This window comes from Xiphophorus hellerii, chromosome 5 (assembly GCF_003331165.1).
Source record: "Xiphophorus hellerii strain 12219 chromosome 5, Xiphophorus_hellerii-4.1, whole genome shotgun sequence".
NCBI lineage: Eukaryota > Metazoa > Chordata > Actinopteri > Cyprinodontiformes > Poeciliidae > Xiphophorus > Xiphophorus hellerii.
In genome coordinates, this window is record NC_045676.1 from 6,799,408 (window position 1) to 6,818,961 (window position 19,554).

General features: G+C 36.4%; 2 protein-coding genes across 3 annotated transcripts; one reads left to right on the forward strand and one right to left on the reverse strand.

Annotated features, from left to right (window-relative positions):
* Positions 1-2,125: 2,125 nt before the first annotated feature.
* ptp4a1 (protein tyrosine phosphatase 4A1) lies at positions 2,126-10,518 on the reverse strand. Of its 2 annotated transcripts, none has more exons than XM_032563423.1 (6): positions 10,361-10,518; positions 7,049-7,715; positions 5,579-5,671; positions 4,754-4,884; positions 3,361-3,435; positions 2,126-3,246 (listed from the first exon to the last, which is right to left on the reverse strand). In XM_032563423.1, exons 2-6 carry the CDS (start codon positions 7,151-7,153, stop codon positions 3,147-3,149), a joined length of 504 nt encoding a protein of 167 aa, XP_032419314.1. In that variant the 5' UTR covers positions 7,154-7,715; positions 10,361-10,518; the 3' UTR covers positions 2,126-3,146. The 2 variants fall into 2 exon arrangements, with proteins under 2 accessions (XP_032419314.1, XP_032419315.1); XM_032563424.1 differs by having other exon boundaries at positions 7,049-7,712; positions 10,361-10,510.
* A 2,437-nt stretch (positions 10,519-12,955) lies between these two features.
* On the forward strand, positions 12,956-19,383 carry lgsn (lengsin, lens protein with glutamine synthetase domain). Its single transcript, XM_032563384.1, has 4 exons — positions 12,956-13,773; positions 15,160-15,814; positions 17,324-17,490; positions 18,072-19,383. Exons 1-4 carry the CDS (start codon positions 13,750-13,752, stop codon positions 19,263-19,265), a joined length of 2,040 nt encoding a protein of 679 aa, XP_032419275.1. The 5' UTR covers positions 12,956-13,749; the 3' UTR covers positions 19,266-19,383.
* Positions 19,384-19,554: the final 171 nt, after the last annotated feature.

Below are 19,554 nucleotides of genomic sequence, written 5' to 3' on the forward strand. Positions count from 1 at the left end.
ATGAAATTTAATGGGATTAATCTAAAACATATTATTTTAGATTATTTTCTATCAAAAGAGATTTTTTTTTTATCTAGTAATGTATTAAGCATCAGATTAATAAAGTATTAATGTATTATTTCCAAAATAGAACTAATTTCTTGCTGAAATCAGAATATATGAGGCAACATTTATGCTAAATGAATGTAATAACTACTGACTGAAAGTGAAAACAAGTTTATTTACCGGTACATATTTTGCAGAATTGTTTGTGGCTTTCCAGAGGGAATGTCTGACCTGAAGCTAAAGCTGTTTGGGGAACCCCTGTTTTCAATAATGTCTTCAAAATTAAGAGTTTAAATACCGAATAACTACTGTCTCCTTAAATGAGAGAAAGCATAAATGATGACGTTATGTGTTTGGAAACAATGTGATAGGTTAGCTGACATATTTGAGTTAATAGGAGGCTCACCTGAAACATCCTGCTTCCTGGGCTGACACGGTGCTAACCTGGTCATTTCCTCTGGGAACAACAATCTCGCTTCCATAACAGTCCAGGTTTTCTCCCATCGACTCGGATTCGCTCCTGTTAAAATTTCTACCGGGCCAATCGGCGAACAGAAGGACAATTGTGAACGATGACGTCGATTTTCTAGCTGTTTTAGAATGGTAGTCTTCCTCTAGCTTTAGCAATTGCAGCGGAGGAAGTTAAGGAAGCTGTTCAGTCGTTGTTGGTTCCAAATATTGAATTAACATCAACAACCGCCATCTTGTTCAGTTCAGCTCTTCTCTCTTGGCAGTGGAGGACGGATGTTAGCAGCTCAGACGACTTCCGGTAAGCTTCTAAGCTTCAAACTCACTGGCGCATTACTTATGTCACGGGTTCGGTTGCTGCTAGAGGTCTTCTGCCGGCCTGGTTGTATTAGAATATTTCTGCAGCATCATCATCATAACAGCAAACTAGTAAAACTTGTCGTTATTAAACTGGTGCATGAAGACCAAAATTCCTGTCGAAGTAATAATAATATTTAAAAAACGGTTCTGAATTCAAAGATCTTTTTATTTATTTATACATTTTTCTTTTAATCCAGTGTTGTAAAATTATAATGTCTCTATTTCAAACAAAATTATGCAGAAATATTTACTTTTTTCTGGTTTTCACCCAAATTAAAGATTTACCCTGTATTGGTCAGTCTTGGAAATATAGCAGATAGGAATTGTGCATACCCTCAGGGTGACAATTACTGCACTGTACCAGATTATTCAAAAGAGAAGTTAAAAGTAAAACGTCTTAAGTGAGCATTACAATGTCCAGAATGTATGTACATATGCAATTTTTGGACTTGAAAAATGAAAACTAATGTTAGATTAGTATTACATTTTCAAAAACCTTACAAAAAAATCTTGAAGTGAGATGTTGCGCTTGTGCCTAGGTACTCTGACAAAAACTAGAGCTCCCCTTGTAGTTAGTATAGAGGAAGGTTATAAAAGTGGTTATTGTTTACAGCTAACATAACTTCCAAAAATGTGTTTCTAACAAAAGTACATCAGATTTTTAATTTAAAATATTATGGCAAACACAATATGGATGAACACCATAATTAGTTGTTTCAGCCATAATCACAAACTAATTTAGTAAATGATTAATTAACTGGAGTATACAAACTCAAAAAAGAACATTTGCTAAAAGAAAAATATTCAGAGCATTAATTAAGCAAAATCTGTACAAAGATATACACATTTTTGCATAAAAGATTAAAGCAAATATTCACTGCATTAAGCCAAAACTGTACAAAAATATACATTTTGCATTAAAATTGAAAAAATGTAAATATGTTCTACCCAGAACTCCTCACATGGCAGTTTTAGCTTCACCTGGCTCAGATTCTGTAAAATAAAATATGGCACATTTTGGATGTTATTAATTTGTTTATCCAAACCTGACCTACACTGTATTAATGTTAAGTCAAGCAGAAAAAACTAAGCTTTTTACGATTGCCGTAGTATTTTTTTTGGCTGCAGATGAATTATTTGCTACAAATAAGAGTATAATAAAGCATGCTGTGCTATTGGACTTTAGGCAACAAGTCCTACATATAATATTCAACCTTCTTTCCAACAAATAACTCAGAAAATGAGATGTCCATTTGTTTTTTTTCAGTGTCATTTAATGTAATCTCACAAGTTGGTGAACAGGTACAACTTTGTCGCTCACTGTACTAAATCACACATCCGTTGATAGTATAAATAGCCAACCTAATAATAGTACACATTTTCAAATACATAAAATCATCAAGTATGCAAGTTTTAAGTTATGGACATCAACAGAGAAAAAAAAAAGGCATACACATTATCGCAGATGGAGGAAGTCCAGTTTGAAGCTGAAACAGCTTGAACGAAGATTTAAAAAAGAAAAAAGGTAACCAAATGTTGTACATGGCAGTGAAATATTAAACAGACGGTTTGATAAATAAAATAAACTCATAGACGTTCAACTGATAAATATGACAGCAAGGTAATTTAAATGAAAAATTAAATGAAAGGGAAGAAGTGTAACTTCCTGCACAAGACAAAGGCAACAGGTTGTTTTTTTTATTATTCCAAGTAGAAAAATGAAACACCTTTCTTTCCCAGACGCCAGTGGCACGACTGCCTTGGTTTCACTTCGTAAGGCATTTATGAATGATCCATGTGATCTGAAGGAAGGCATATCTCTTTCTACTCTTTTGAAACTGAATTAAAAAACAAAAAACAGGAGGAAGGGAGAGTGGACTTTAAATCGTCACGACTTTTTTCTGCAGTACTTCAACGTAGTGGCCAATTAAAATCTTTGGGACACTTGCAACAACTATAAATCCAACATTTCACAAAGATACAATGCAGCACTGCCCTTTATTTTTTTTAATAGTTTTAATTTTTTATTGGGCAATGTGGTTCACACAACTTGTTATCCCTCAGACACTTGTGATTTAATTAAGCCTTGAGAGGGGAAGTTGAATTACAGCACATGGTTTTTCAAAGTAAAATACTTCAACACGATGACAAAAGACAAAGAAAAAAAAAAACCCTGCCAAAAAAAGCAAGCTAGTGAGGAAGAAATTAGTTTTTCAGTAATGAGTTTTAGGGAGGTTTTGGGCTGGCATGGCAGGAGGGAATGGGGTTTGGCTCTACTGGATGCAGCAGTTATTGCGATGGCGCAGGCGCATCTTTGGACGATATTTCTCCAGGTAGAACAGCTGCTTGCTGTTGAACGCTCCTCGACGCTTCCTGGAAGAAAAGACGGCAGCAAGCCGACTCAGTGTTCAAAATGTCCAAAAATAGAAAGTTTTTACAGCATTTTTATGACACTAAATCCCAATTTTACCGGTTATACAAACTTACTGTCGAATGAACTGGACAGCATCTTCATATTTCATCCCACATTCTATCAGTGCGAGCGCCACCAGGACAGGAGCTCTGCAGGAAGACAAAATCTATTAAAAACTTGAAACTTCATTCATTATCCTAGGACATTTTCTTTCACTATGATGGGAGAAAAATCAGAATTATTTTATTATTATTATGCAATTACATCACAATGATCCACCGAAGTGGGAAAAACCTCAAACTTTCCATCAGTGAAGAATTGAAAGTATATTAAAGTTAATTTTATCACGTCTCTTCTTAAAAGAGTAACCAAACCCCAAATCAACTCTCTAATTTTTGCCTTTAAGCCACACTGTATAACTTTTATAAAAAATATATATATATATATAAAATTGTGCGTTTCTGATATGGGATACATGGGCAACCACCCAGGGCAGCATCTTGTCAGAGGAGCAGCATTTCTGAAGAGAAATTAATTTGTATGATGATTGCATTTATGTTATTATAAAAGGGAAGAAAAAACATGCATGACCTGAAGCTTCACAGATATTTTATAATCCACATTTGATCTCAAAACCAAATTACTAAACATTACAGATGCACCATAATTTTGCTGGACAGTAAATCGTCCTACTAATTACTGTGATAAACGATAACGTTGTTTTGAGACAATTTTCAAGTACTATGTTGATAGTGGAATAATAACGCCAGTTTGTCCTCTCAAAAACAAAATTTTTTATTTTGAAAGGAACAGGCAAAACTGGAATTGGAAGATATTCTACATATCCAAAAATGAAACACAACCAAAAAACAAACAAAATGAATTGTGATGTCTGTAAATAAAATTTCCCTCAAAAATATCAGAATGTAAATGAGCTCATTTGGACCTAAATTAATGTAAATTGAGCTAAATTTACACTAAATGAATTAGTTAACACTAACATTTTTAACTAATACTCAACAGTTTTGTCATTCCAAAGGCCAATAACTGATTACATACCTGAAAACAATAAAAATTAGGGAGTAGAAATGTAAAGCTTTCACATCAATACTCTCATCAAGACCAGAAACAGTTGACTCTTTAAAAAAAAAAAGAGAAAATTCTGAGAATTTTTTGTTGTTGCTAATTTAAAGTTTTCCAAAATATATAAAAAACAAAACAGTATCTTTATATTGGGTCGATAATTATTTTTTTGTGGCACTGGTAGCTTTTGTTGACAGTCTGATGGAAAACGTAAGGAAGAGAACACAAAAGAAACAACCTGTGTTAAAAAGGCCAACAATACAATTCATTCATTTTGGATAAATTAGTGGTATTTGGTTGTTGCATATTATTATAAGAGGATATTTTGATGAATTGAATTGTTGCAAAAAGAGTCCTGCATTATTAATACAGATGGATTTCTACCTCCCAAGTCCTGCCACACAGTGGACAGCAATGCAGCAGCCAGGCTCCTCTCTGAATTTCAGCTTCAGCAGGTTCAGCCAATCATCCACGATCTGGTTGGAGGGAGGAGCGCCATCATCAAACGGCCAATCCTGCAGGAGATGAGGGGAAAAAGAAAAAAGAGGAAATGATGTCATGCATCCTTGTTCTTGGAAACAAGGAGTGGTTGAACTGGTTACAATGGAAAGAAAAACATTGGAGGTGGAACCTGTTGAGCATCCATGTCTAATTATACATTAAATACTGACATAAGATTTGAAAAATATGCTGATGTGACATTTTAACAAGATATTTTACAGATTTAGATAAAAACTGGATTTTTGTGATCATTATTTTACATTTTTAACAATGCAGCAGCAGAGATTAAAACCCTCAGAAAACACAAATCTTTATCAAATTATTTATAAGAACTGAAAATAATATTTCTGTTGCTGCTTTGACCTGTCACTATAACAAATTGTCCCAGAAATTATTGCATTATTTTGAGACCATTTTTCAAATAATATAATAACAGCATAATATTGCAAGTTCATCCTCTAAAAGACTTCAATATTGTAAAGAACACTTGACACTGGAACTGAAAGACTTGTAAAAATTCTAAACAAATAAAATGAGGGAAAAAACTCACCTACAATCAAAACCATTAATAAAATGGATTATGAAGTTTCTATAAAGTCTCTATTCAAAACAATATATCAAAGTGGAAATGATCAATTTATCTTGAGATTAATTTTGACAGGTTTACTGCTGCTGAACTGATCAGTCATGCAATAGGACTGGACTTACCAGAACCTGAATCCCCTCTTTTACCACCAGGGTGGAATCATAAGTGGCCTCACAAACTCTCACCACAGTGGTGACACCATACTTCTTCAGCTCCTGTGGGAAAATATTGACAACTGATTAGGAAACCTGATAGCGGAACTGCTTTTCCATATTTATCCAAATTATATGCTTCTTTATATTTTATGACTAACTGGTCATAGGCATGCAAAACAGTTTTAAAAGCTCTTGAATCAAAATAAAGGTTCATAGCAAGAAATCTAGACAATATCAAATATCAAATACTTTCCAAATATGACTATCTATATATACATATATAAACCTTGATGCAAACATTTTAGTTTATTAAGTTCTTCATGACACTGCTGCTCCACCTTTAAGAAAATTTGTCTGAGATCAGATGACATGACTGGAGTCCACAAGGGCGCCCTCTGGAGGCGAGTGCAGCATCCAAAAATGTAGGACTGATTTTACAATAAAACTCTTCTCCTGTTTTGAGGGGTCACGGGAATAGTTTGCCACATTCAAAATGCTGTAGTTATAAAATGTTTGCACATTTGACAAAAATATGTCTATCAAAGCTGCAGCATGTAACTTATAAAAAATATATTTCTTTACATATTTGTTAAAATTGTGACTGTATGAGAGATGATCTGTGAAAATATTGATTTCCTCCAACTCCTCCCTTGGCTACTATTGCCATCTGAAGAAATGCACCTTTCTCAACCAAAAACAACCAATCAGAGCCAGGAGGAGGGTCTTTATGCTGTCAATCGACTCATGTACTCACTGCTCAATGTGGCAAGGGTGGAGAAAAGAACTTAGTGACAGGAAAACATTTCATCTGCCATCATTGGTGACTATGCCAACTAGCCATGAACATTCATAACAGGCTGTGCTAGCTGCAAAGGAGGGTGATTGACAGCACTAAGATCCACCTCTTGGCTCTGATTGGTTGTTTCTAGACAGCACAAGGAGAAGGCAGAGGAGATACATTTTTCAACTAGATTATCTGTCTTATACTAAATGGTCACCACATGGTGACAATTTTAAAAAAAATATGCAAAATATATTTTATAAAAGTTACATATTGTAGCTTTAAATAAGCAGATTTGCATTCATTATTAATGAAGCCAAAGAAATTGTTTTATGAATAGTTTGTTGGTTTATAATTTTGGTTTGGTTGGTTTTAGTGAAATCTGAACGAATGAATTCTTAGAAATTTATGCAATTAATTATACTGGCTTTTCGCCAATTCATGATTTGTTAAATCTTACATGATTACATCAACATGTCGGGGGGGTTCAGATGGAAATTAGCATTTTTTGCTACAACCTGCTACTGTTTTAATTTTTTGTATTTTAAGTTTATAAGACAACAGCAGCATTACTCAACAAAAACCTAAAAGTTTAAATCCTATTTCACTGATTCATACTGATTTGGCAAAAACTCAGAATGGAGATTGTGTCTCACCTCAATGAACTTGGTCAGGGTGGCATTGGTGGGATTGTGGGTAATGAGGAACCTCATGTTTTTGTAGGTTATCTCAACAGGGGCTGGTCTGTTCATGCGAGCCATTGTAACAATGTAAAAATGGTTAAGAAAAGGTAAACTTATTCCAAAAAACAAGACAACACAAGTGTAAACAGTTAGAGGGAATGTAAAACAAAGGTCCAATGAGCTCAAGGAAGCCCAGAAACAAAAGATCCCCCGGTCTTCGTAGAAGGTTGGCAAGGCTTAATCATCAAAAATGGCGGGCAACTTGAAGGAGATGCCAGTTGACGAAGTGGCAGGCAATTAGAAAAGCAACTTAAAATCCTCTCCTTTGGGATGAAATCAAAAGAAAAGAAAGCAAAAAAACAAAAAAAGGCTGGTTCCACCTTGAGTCTGGCCGGGTGGAAGCCAACGAGGGCAGTGTGCAGCGGGTGGAGTTACCCCATCCAGGCTGAAGTATCGCTGGTTCTGGGAGGTTTCCCGGTCCTGTAAACTTTCCAGGGTCCCTCCGGTGGCTCAAGTATGTAAAATGGATGGCAAGTTTTGCTGTTCACTCGTCTGCATAGGCAGCGTGCTGAGCCTGGCAGTAGTCTCCACTGCCCTTCAGAAACTCCATAAATGTGCGACCCAGAACACCACAGAACTGCTGCGAAATGAGACAATAAAAAAAACAGAAGAAAGTCCTTAATGATCTATTAAAACACAGAAATTTGGTTCATGACGCATAGGCCTGTTGCACATGTTAGATTAAATTCCTCTGGACTCATTTATAGATTTATTTACAGATGAACATATTTCCAAGACTTCAGTTGGTCAAATTCTCACGGATAGCTAAGCAAGGCAGATGGCATCAACTAACGCACTGATTCTGTGGTTACCTAGCAACTCACTCACTATGTGGTTACCTAGCAACGCGAGCTGAGTAACTTCTGCAGTAGCAGTTTTTTTAAAAAGCTGCTTAAAAGTAAACAAAGGAGTAGAATGAAAGGAGACTATTGCAATACCGACCCAAAAGAAAATAAATTATATCAGCAGTTTGGCTGCAAGTTAGATATTTAAAACTAAAAAAAACTTAATCAATGATTATTGATCGACTGATATGAAACGCTTATATTGCAATACATTTTTCAGCCATATTTCCCAGCCCTGGTTTCTGATCTGTTTTTAATTCACATGAACGCTGTTTATATTATAAGCTGTGGGTATAAGTCTCTGTGTGAGTATGTCAATAATCTACTTATAATTACAATATAGCCTTTTAAGTCTTAATCAAATTATGATTTCCACCTCTGGCGCTGAAAGGCGGAGTAGAGCAAAATGGTTCGGATTTGGCCTTTGAGACGTTTTACCTTTGCCTGTGATGAAAAATGACTATTAGAAAATGAGTATTAGAAATACTGGCAGCCTTTTGGAAATGTAACTGCTAAAGTAGTAATCAAAATTTTCTACGCTGTCGTTTGTAATGCTAACCACACTAATATAAAGTGATAAAGCTAGTTTAATATGAACTCTCCATTATTATTTTTGCTTTAAGACAGTAAAATAGTGTTTTGTAGTGTCTGACTACAGTGACCTCATTCACACAAGGTGATGTCACCTCTGCTCAAAAGACGATTAATAACTATTCCCAGCTGGATGGCCTTGAGATAAAATATACTTTCTACATCTTCTGCTAATGTAGTTCTTGAATAAAAATCTTAAAACCAGATCAAATTGGAATTGGTAGTGCCAGAAAATTAGAAAAAGACATGAGAAATCAGAAAATTCTGTATGGCTCATGTAGAACAATGTTTCATAAACTCCGGTCTCCATGTTTTAGGTGTTTTTAATGCTTCAGCGCACCTGACATCAAATGATATCCGATTAACAGGCTGTAATCACCTGAACCAGGTGTGTTAAAGCAGGTAAGCATCTAAAATATGCACGGCAGTCTGCACTGAGTATCAGGGCTGGGAAACACTGACGTCAGTCAAATTTTTCTGCTGAAAAATATGTCTACACACCTCTAGATTGTTATGTGTGACAGACTTAGAAATATCTAAGATATTGAGAGAGAAATGAAAATATACTATTTAGAGCAAAATCCTGATCTAATAGTGAAACAAATGTCAATATAAAGAAATTGATTCAATGCATAACTGTGATTTAAAATTAAACTCTATAAAAGGTCTAAAAGTAAAAATGTGCATGAATTTATACACAACAGGTGGTAAATTAATCAGTCTTAATGGGGTTGTCCACTAAAACTAAATAATTTGCAGCAGAGCAGATGATATGGAATAAGGGGGAGAAAAAATCACCTACAGCAATGCTGTGTAGTATCGTATGTAATGGCCACCAGTGTTATACAAAGGATGTCTCATTTCTGACATCTATGCCAGATTTTTGTTTTTTCATGAGGCCTCCATTACAGATTTCATAATATTTATTGTTTTAATTTACCATCAAGCTTATGAAATTGGTTTTTACTGTGTTTTAAGGTGCTAATGTTTCAGACCATTACACTAACGAGAACTCGGAAGCCCAGTTTTTCCACCAATGGCGCTTTTCCTCATTTATGGCAAATCTAAAACCTAAGCTCTTCAATTATGCTGCGATAATCCGCTATTTTCTGGCTGAACGGTAGCATTTGGTGGACATTTTGTGGATCGAACAAAGAAGCTATTAAAAAGGGAGGCGATATATAAAGATAAAACTTGGAAAAATATATTCATCCTTTATTAACCAATATAATTTCGCCATTTCGTTAAAAACTTAAAACGTGTCCTTCCAGCTCAGATGGGGCGCCGTCACATAACAGAGGCCTGAAAACATAGCCTTCTTTTTACGGTAAAAAACTAACGCCTTTTGCCAACTTCACCAAAAAAAAGCAGTGTATAAATCCAAAAGGAAGGTATTGGCTGTGTTTATGATTGATTTCATCAAAAGATACGTTAACTTCAACCAAGAGAAACTTCGAGTGACCGGCTAAGACCGGTTCAGCTGCGCATCCGACCGCTGCTTCCAAAGCATGGCGACCAGCACAAAAACCTTCACCACCGTTAAAAACCCGGACAGAAGTAGGTTTACTTTGACTTTCAGCAGCGAAATCCCCAAAATTAAAGACTCTAACGTCTGAGTAAGGAGAAATTTGATTTAATTTGTGCCGCGTAGGCCGCGGTTTTATCGAGGAAACGTGAAGGCCAGCTGGTGAGAGCTTCCGTCCTGATTTTAGAACAAAACCCGAAGAGGTGAGCCTGGAAAAAAACACACACAAAAAGCAAAATGGCAGCCAGAAAAACCGCTACTTACTGGGATATGCTTACTCATTGAAGATTGTAGCTTAATCATACAGCCGGTCCCAAGAAAAACGGTCAGAATATGAAACGGTTCTCCACCATACAGTCCGGTGTTGTTTCTCCGAGCTGAGCCGAAGTCTGCAGATCTGCCGGGGAAGAAGACGCTGACACGAACCGGAGATGAGGCACAGCCGAGTGACGTTTCCGATCAGGACTTTCACAATAAAAGACCAGCATTTCAAACTGAATAAAAACAGTCACCAACATGCAATATTTAAAACACTCACAAATGACTCATATCAAGACTAACTACCTTTTATTGTGAATGAAATTAGGCTTTATTGCTGTATAAACTTAATGGTTTATCACAATATTTTGTGGTACTATTGTGATAATTACAAAAGTGACGATAAGAACAATTACTATTTATAGGTAACTATTTTTTAGTTTTAAAAAATCAATTCATTGGAATTTATTGTGTCAACAACAAATCAAAATCTTGTTACAGCAAGAAATTTTTATAATAAATGGTAATACGATAAATACTTCTACTTTAAATTGTCTTACAGATACTTGGAAATCTATTTATTACTATGAAGAGAACAAGTATTATAATCCCCAGTGAATTATGTTGTGCTGCAAATACAAAGTTGTCCTTTTTAGTCATTACATGCTTAAGCAGGATTAAATGTCTCATGCAGTTACATAGACTTCCTGAAGTATATAATGTTTTACTAACTTACCTTTTGTGATCAGATGACTTTGTGCTGAGTTACAACTTGGATTAAATTGCATTGTATAAAAATAGGAATGTGACCCTGATTGTTTTGTATTGCTATGAACTTAAACAGTTTTTTGTAACTCCATATGAATTGGACCTTTAAGAAAAGTTCCTTGAAATGATAGCAGCTGTAATTTGATACTCTATTATAAACTTCATTTACTAGAATTTTTATATTGTGCAGGTTGATACAATTTTCATGTCATGTGCAATATTTGTATAATTCACATCTTTTTTATTTAAACTTGTAGCACAATCTAAACATTTGCATCCGTTATTTTTATACATATGCTATTCTTTCAAAAGCTGTCTTTCAGATGCCATATGGCTAATTGTTCACAAAAGAGAGTGTAAATTTTACAAATTGCAACCAAATCAAGAACTAAAGCTGTTTTCTTGATACAGAGACTGCAGGGTGTGTAAGGGCTCTTCAGATATGAAAACTCTACTGGTGCAATCGGTTATTCATTGTTTTTCTTGCAAATATTTGGTGCAAATTCTGCATCAATGTCCTTATTTACTAAGATAAAATCATTATCAAGAGCTAGCAGGACCTGCTGATCAGACCTGCTCTCCACAATGTCTATAAAATGTGCTCTATAAAGAGAACTTTTATGATACAGGTACTTTTATTTTGAACTTTCTGCTTCCGGTTTCGATTGCTTTTGTGTTTCACTGCCAGTGCCTTGATGCAATCCCTGGAAACCCCACCCTGAAAATGTGCGGCGTTATGCCCAGACTCATCCCGAGGAGGCGCAGGTCAGGTGGTTTCTGACGCCCGGGACATTGGATCACCACACGACTCAAAACTCAACCCGAACACTTTACTGCGAAACCATGGAGCCAGTTTGACTCGTTTCTCAACAACAAGTCAACAGCTTAGGAAGAAAATAAAATTTGCTAAAAATAAATATGAGATCATTACTGCCGGAGGAGGTTTAGTCAAGTCATTATGGGATACAACAGCAACAAAACAAAAAACTCTGCAGAATAAACTGTACAACTCAAAATTCAATTGTCCTTAATATTTTTGCTATAAATCAAGCAGACGAAAAAAAATCACTGAATTACTGATTGTAGAAGAAAATAAATCAAGAATAACAATCAATAAACATCACAATTAAACATATTGCATATATATTCCCCATATTTTATTTTATATGTACATTGGGGTGGGCAATATAGACTTAAAAATTTATCACAATATTTTGTGGTACTATTGTGTAATAACGATAAAGAACAATTTATTACTTTATAGGTAATCATATGATTGTGACTGCGGGACACAGAAATTAAAGCCTCACATAAGCAAGTTCTGTTGAAAAAGATTCCCATTTTACTTCTTCAGAGCACCCGTCACATGAAGAAGTGTGATTTATAGCACTAAACTGCACACAGCAATTGAATTTAATCATGTTTTGAAATTTATTGGTATTTATTGATACTTAGAACAAACAAGGGAGAATATAGTGAAACTAACAATCCTAACAATACAGACAGTTTTTAAAATGTGTTTAGTCAAAACAACAGAACACAAAAAGTCTAGAGCAATCTCTGTTTGGCACTCATCAAACTTAATTAATACTCTTGATTTGATTTGTTGTTCAATTGCATGTTGAATAGAAACATTGGTGTATATATCCATAGTAATTATTCAATTAAATTAAAAAAATTCTTAAAGATCCCATGGGAAACGGGTTTTTTTTAAAGTAAAACAAAACAAAATAAAGTAGCTAATAATGTTCATTGTATGTGTTCTTTCTCCACACACTTTTTAAGCAATAGTTAAATGTTCAAACTACATTACACAATAATGTTTCATGTTATTGCCTCCTGGTGGAGACAAGTCTAGCTCTGAATATTGTCCTACTTTTACAGGATGTGTAAATTATTAGATGAATTATAATCATAGTCATTGCGTTTCATTTTTGTCACTATTTCAGAATTAAAAGGTGTAAGTTTTCAATTGTTGAACTGATAAACTCTTATTTAACTACTTGTATAAAATTCCCAGTTTTTCAGAGCATATTTTCCAATTGTAAATTATAGGTGTGTTTTTGAGATTTTCAAGTTATTTGTAAAAAAAAAAAAAAAAACAACAAAAAAAACAGCCATCTGAAGAGTACTTTCAAATAACACCAAGATCATGTGTGTAGGTTAGAAAATTAGTGTTTCTGGAAGCTAAAATTAAGGGTTATTTATCTCCTTGAGTTTACATCAAAACCTGAAAAAGCTAAGAACCAAAATCACATGAAAAGGTCAACAAAAAACTACGATAATGTTCTGCCTTTTTGGTGACTAAATGTCAGTTAACTGACTTCCACCAGACTCTGGATAATAGGTTTAGAAATCCTGATCTTTCTTTCTGGAAACTGCTCAGATCTGCAGTTTCAATTATTCCCGTTTTCCACCAATGGGATGAGAGCAACATTGTTTCAGTCCCTGCCAGTGGCTGGCTGGTGCCAGTTTGCAGCTGGTCTCCAGTGGCTGTCGGGGTTGGAGAGAATGTTCTAATCCGTCACCATTGTACCAATTGTCTATAAAAATTAATGTGCAAGTGAAGCTCTGCCTTCAAATGGGGGCAAATCAAATTCCAATTTCCAATTAATCAGCACAAAGACATGAATGACTCTGAAGATTTCAAGGTAACAATTCAACATCTATTTTTTCTTTATTTAGTTGAATTTACTGTAAAGGTGTGCAACGAATATAGATTGTATTTTAATCGAAAAATATAAATTAAGCATTTTTTTATTTTCAATGATTCAAACATTTTTTATTGGTTTTTGTCTCTTATTTTATTGTGAAGTACAAAATGTATCTTCATAACTTTTATTACATTTCTTGTTGTACTAGCCTGACTGTTTATCTCGCCTCTAATCTTTCGCCCACTGACTTGGATTCCGGCCGTTAGAATTTCAACCGGGCCAATCAGTGAACAGAAGTCGATTGTCGACGTAGATTTTCTGCGCCGTTTTAGAATTGTAGCCTACCTCTAGTTTTAGCAATGGCGGCAGAGGAAGTGAACGAAGCCGTTCAGTCTGTGCTTGCTACGCTTCAAAACACTGAATTAGCATTAACAGCCGTCATGTTCGGCTTAGCAAAGCTAAACGTTGTTTACAGCACAGAACATCGGCAACTTCCGGTAAGCGTTATAAAGTCGAACTGGCGCGTTACATACGTCACGGGCAAACGTTAGCGATTGGGTAACATTTAAAACGTCAACAAACAATCGCTTCTCAACAACTAAGGCGGGTAAAGTTATACTCAAAAATTATACTCAAGAAAGAGTAGTTCTACTTCAACATATTTTTAAAAAGTAGCTGTCCAATAAATTACTCAACTAAGAGTAAAAAGGTTTTTGGCAAAAAGCCCAGTCAAGTACTGAGTAACTGATCAAATTATCGATCATTTAATATTTAAGAGTTACATAAACAGACGGAACAAAATATAAAGCTAAGTGGATATTTTGGTATTTTAAAGACTGAAATTAAAATAATTTATATAACAAAATCAGGCAAAAGAAAAATTTTTCCAATTCAGTTTCTGTCAAAATAAAACTGATGAAACTTTAACAAAAATTGCAGATATATGTTTGTGTCTGGTGAATTTTTGGTTAAAATTTGTTTGTTCTTCATTCAGTGGGTAGAAAATCCAGAAAGTTTACTCAAGTAGGAGTAGTGATACCTAATAATTTTACACTCAAGTAACAGTAAAAAGTACAGTGTAGTAAAAATACTTCTAAAGGTATATTTTTGCTTCAAAATGTTACTTAAGTAAATGTAACTAGTTGCTACCCAACTCTGTCAATAGCCGAGGGTAAAGCAAAGCGTAGAACAAGGACCTATTTTTATAAGGCTAATCGTCTTCGTAATATTTATTACAAAGATGTTTGAACAAACAACAAAAATGTTGTCTTGTCATTTTTCAGTGCCAACACATTTTTATTGTAGGAATCCAATGACAAATAAAATCCTTTAATTATTGATTTGTCAGTGTCTCAGCATCAGTTTTGGGACTTTTTTTTACAGGAGAGTCACAGCAGAAGCAAAGACCAAACAGATGGAACAAAAATGAGTCTAAGCAAAGAAGAGAAAGGAGTTAAAGTAACTAAGAAGTATGTACCTCTGATGGGTCAAAGTTGCAGAGGAGGAGATCCATCTCCTGACCAAAGTTTGGCCAGCTCTGAAACTCCGTCAGTGCCTCTTCCATTTTCCGCATCTGGTCCCCAAGATGAAGATCTGCGACTGGAGGAACGTCCACATAGGGAGGACTGGATGAAGGACGAATCATCCCAGACAAAGGTGTCGTTTGGTGGACTGGGTGTCCACCAGCAGACCATGGAGGAGCTGAAGAGCATCCTGAGGGACAGTCATCTGCTCAGCGTCCGAGGGAGAGAGGAGGGGAAACCAGGAAGTCCGTTTACGTACCTCCATGGGAGCAGCAGCGGCGAACGCGAGAGACGGGGGGACGATGACAATCCTCACAGGACGTTCAGCACCTTCAAACCTCAGTCTGATGCTTCCAGAAGGGGGGGCAACTCCAGAGAAAGTACGCCTATTCATCTGCCCCCCACTGTGGATGCATCCAGCTCAATCAGGTCTGCAGCCAAAACAAATAGGCAGCCTGGAGTCAGGATCTGCACACATTCAAGCAGCAGAGCCTGGGGAGAGACGGGAGATTCAGGTGAGTGACGCTCAGAGTCGGGCAGTAACTAGTTAGTTACTTAAGTAACTTTTTAGAAAAAATTTATTTTTAGGAGTATTTTTACTACAATGTACTTTTTACTCTTACTTCAGTGACTCATCATAAAGTGTCATCAGAGTTGGGTAGTAATTTACATTTACTTGATTAACATTTTTGGGGAAAAATAATTACTTACAGGAGTATTCTCACTATGCTGTACGTTTTACTTTTACTTGAGTAATTTTATTATGAAGTATTTCTACTCTTACTTGAGTAAAAATTTCTACCCACTGAATGAAAAACACGTTTTAACCAAAAATTCACCAGACACACACCTGCTGTTTTTGTTAAAGTTTCATATGTTTTTTTATTGAAAGAAACTGATTTGGAAAAAGATTTCTTTTACCTGTTTTTTTTTTGCTACTTGTATGAATTATTGACTCTTTTTTTTTTTTTTTTTACCTTAAAATACTAAAAAAAAATTTTTAACTTTATATTTTGGTTCATGAGATTGTATAATTTGTGAAAATTAAATGATGATAATTTGATTAGTGCCTGAGTAGATGTTTTACAAATACTTTTTTATGGCCATGTTTTACTTTTCTTGGGTAAAAATATGTTGAAATAGTATTTTGTGTAGTCTGCCCATCTCTGATGATACTTTGGGGGAAAGACAAGTTAGTAGAAATATTTATAAACAGATCAAGATTTAAAAAATAATTTAGCTTTACCAGTTTTTATGGTTGTAGACAATGACAAAGCATAATGCCTAATAAGCTTCATATTTAATTTTATTGTACTTTAAAAGCTTTGATCATTTATTTAGACAAGGTCCTTCTAGTGCATGGGTGTTCAAAGTGTGGCTCTAGGGCCATTTGTGGCCCCTGCACTGGTTTTGTGTGGCCCCTGACCACAATTCAAGAATAATTTAAATAAATTAGGACAAAACTACAGCTTTTAAATTAAAATCAACTTTCAAAAACTGATAATCTTTTCCAAGCTTTGTGTTTCTGTACATCATTGACTTCTACTTCAAAGTATACCTTGGGGGTTGTAGGCCATCGAGTTTCCATGACAACCACCTGGAAAATATCGACATGACAGGGGATTGTTTGAGAGTCATGCCTAGAAAAGGACTTTTTTTGTTCCACCATCACAAATATAAACATCTGGAACCTGCTAAACTGTTCTAGAACTTTTAAAAAATATATTTTTTTAGACTAGTGGCCTTATTGAATGGTAAATAGACAGGAAATATGGTAAAGAGGAAAAGAGAGAAGGGGAAGACATGGAGAATTGAACGCAGTTGTCCACCAATAATTGTGGCATTATTGATTTGTTCCCCACTGAGTAAATTAACTTAACTGATTTTTATATCTTTAACTGGAGGCAAACAAACGTATCCGGTGTTAGACTTTATGTTCGTAAAAGTTCTTCAGAGAACACTTGAACAATAAGTTTTAAAAATACAACATTTATTCAGGTCAGATGTTAAATTGTTTTCCACAGATAACGACAACAAAGCCGTTGAATTCTCCAGCAACTTGAGGTTTTTCTCAGCCATGGAGCAAATCAAGCAGCAGATTGCTAGAGAAAACATCAACTTCGTCCGTTTTGAGGCCACCGATCTCCACGGAGTGTCGCGGTCCAAGACGGTGCCTGTCCGCTTCTTCCATGTAATAAATTCAAATAATTCTTTATCGTATTTATTCGGGTGTATTTATCTATAATGACAGAGACAGAACTTAATTTAAGTGTCAGTTGGTTTCTGAGAGTAAGGAGAAGAAGAAAAGGTATTTTGTTTCTCTAACTTAGGCTACGTTCACACAGCAGGTAAATGCAACCCATATCTGACTTTTTCACCGCTGTCTGAATGATCCAATCCTGATTTTTTTCACAGTCCCTCTGTACCCCGTCCCCAAAAATCCAATCTGTGTTACTTCAATATCTGTTACTAAATCAAATATATACCCGATTGTTTTTGAAGCGTCTGCAGTCGCTTCAAAACTGAGCTTAAAACAAGCTTAAAACAAGCTCACATGTTTTGCTGTAAGTTAGTTTTGTCTTATTTCAAGTGAAATATTCACACTAAACTAGACAAAAAAAATTTTTTTGTCAGATTTTGTTTTTGCAGAGTGAACAGCCACACACATAAAAAAAAGTCTGAACTGCTGTGTGAACATAGCCTAAAACTAAACCATCACTAAAGGCTCTACAATCCTGTAAAGTTTCTAAAATGTTTGTACTGTCATCACAGGAGAAAGCAATATATGGGGTTCCCATGCCAAGAAGCTATTTGGAGCTGACCCTGAGCCCAAAGAGCAACGAAGTGGACCACGCCAACACCGCCATCTTCAGCAGTGATGTTCTTCTGATCCCTGACCTTTCAACTTTCAGAGTCCTGCCTTGGGCTGAGCAGACAGCACGGGTCATATGTGATCCATGCACCATAACAGGAAGCCCCCTCCGCACCTCGCCTCGCCTTATAGCGAAGCAGCTGCTCGGCCAGCTCCAAAGCTTGGGATTCTCCCTGCACTCATCGTTCACCTACGAGTGCTGTGTTCTGGGAGCGCCGGACAGAATCGGTCCAAAGACGCTGCTGTTCCCTGCCACCACGCTGCTGAGCAACCACGACCTCCCGTTCTTCCAGCAGCTGGTGGACAGCATGTACTGCATGGGCGCAGACATCGACAGCATCGCCTCTGCTAGTGGACCCGGCCAGATGGAGATCAATTTGAGGCCGGAGTTTGGGATCGCAGCTGCAGACAGCGCCTTTACCTTCCGTACTGGCATTAAAGAAATGGCTCGTAAGCACAGCTACATCGCCAGCTTTTTTACCGATGACGGTCTGTATAACGCCGGTGTGCTCTCCCATAGCCTATGGGACGCTAATGGGCGGCGCAGTCTCTTCCAGAGTGGCGAAAAGGAAGTAGATCTGTCTGAGATTGGTAGAAAATGGCTGGCGGGGCTCCTCACCCACTCTGCAGCGCTCAGCTGCCTGATGTCACCCGGCCTGGGCTGCCGGAGCCACATCGCCAAAACCATAAAAGACCCCAAGCAAGTTCTGTATGCCACCTGTGGCTGCAATGACAACAGCAGTTCCTTCAATATCAAATGTCACGGCGGGAGGGAGACACACATCGACAACAAGCTAGGTTCAGCTATGGCGAACCCTTACATTGTCCTGGCTGCTACGGCGGCCGCAGGACTGGACGGCATCAAGAGAAACCTGAACATTGAGAACATTCTGAACAAAACCCCCGGCCAGCAGAGGGAGTTCGCCATTCCCGTGAAGCTGGACAGCGCGCTGGAGGCGTTGGCGGAGGATCACGTCATCTGCAGCGCCCTCGGAGAGCCGTTTGTTCAATACTTCATCGCCATGAAGAAGTTTGAGATCGAGACCCAAGAGCTGGACGATGAGAGGAACAAGTGCCTTGAGTATTTCATTTGAACTTATTTGTGGTGTTTTCGCTCATAATTTTACAGATGAAACAGTTTCTCTCGTCAAGCAAGACAAAGTTTTCCTCAGATATTTTATTAAAAATGAATAAAAGTGAATTCTGAAGTCATGAGATGTATGATTCATTATTGTTTCATCAACATCATAAAAACATGATGCATTTTACACAATAGCAAAATGGAGAAGACGCTGTTATATTAGAAAGCAGATAAAATCTGCTTTAATATTATAAAGCATTTTCTTCATCTTGTGTCGTTTGCTTACATCCACCTGAAGCCAC

What these genes read in the sequence shown, in the direction of transcription:
- lgsn (XM_032563384.1), top strand. Translation starts at nt 13,750, where the DNA reads ATGAATGACTCTGAAGATTTCAAG. An exon ending in ATGACTCTGAAGATTTCAAG is followed by an intron (nt 13,774 to 15,159) that starts GTAACAATTCAA and finishes TTTTTTTTACAG; the next exon opens with GAGAGTCACAGCAGAAGCAA. An exon ending in TGCCTGTCCGCTTCTTCCAT is followed by an intron (nt 17,491 to 18,071) that starts GTAATAAATTCA and finishes CTGTCATCACAG; the next exon opens with GAGAAAGCAATATATGGGGT.
- ptp4a1 (XM_032563423.1), bottom strand. Translation starts at nt 7,153, where the DNA reads ATGGCTCGCATGAACAGACCAGCCCCTGTTGAGATAACCTACAAAAAC. An exon ending in CCCTGACCAAGTTCATTGAG is followed by an intron (nt 5,672 to 7,048) that starts GTGAGACACAAT and finishes ATTTTCCCACAG; the next exon opens with GAGCTGAAGAAGTATGGTGT. An exon ending in GCTGTCCAGTTCATTCGACA is followed by an intron (nt 3,247 to 3,360) that starts GTAAGTTTGTAT and finishes CTTTTCTTCCAG; the next exon opens with GAAGCGTCGAGGAGCGTTCA.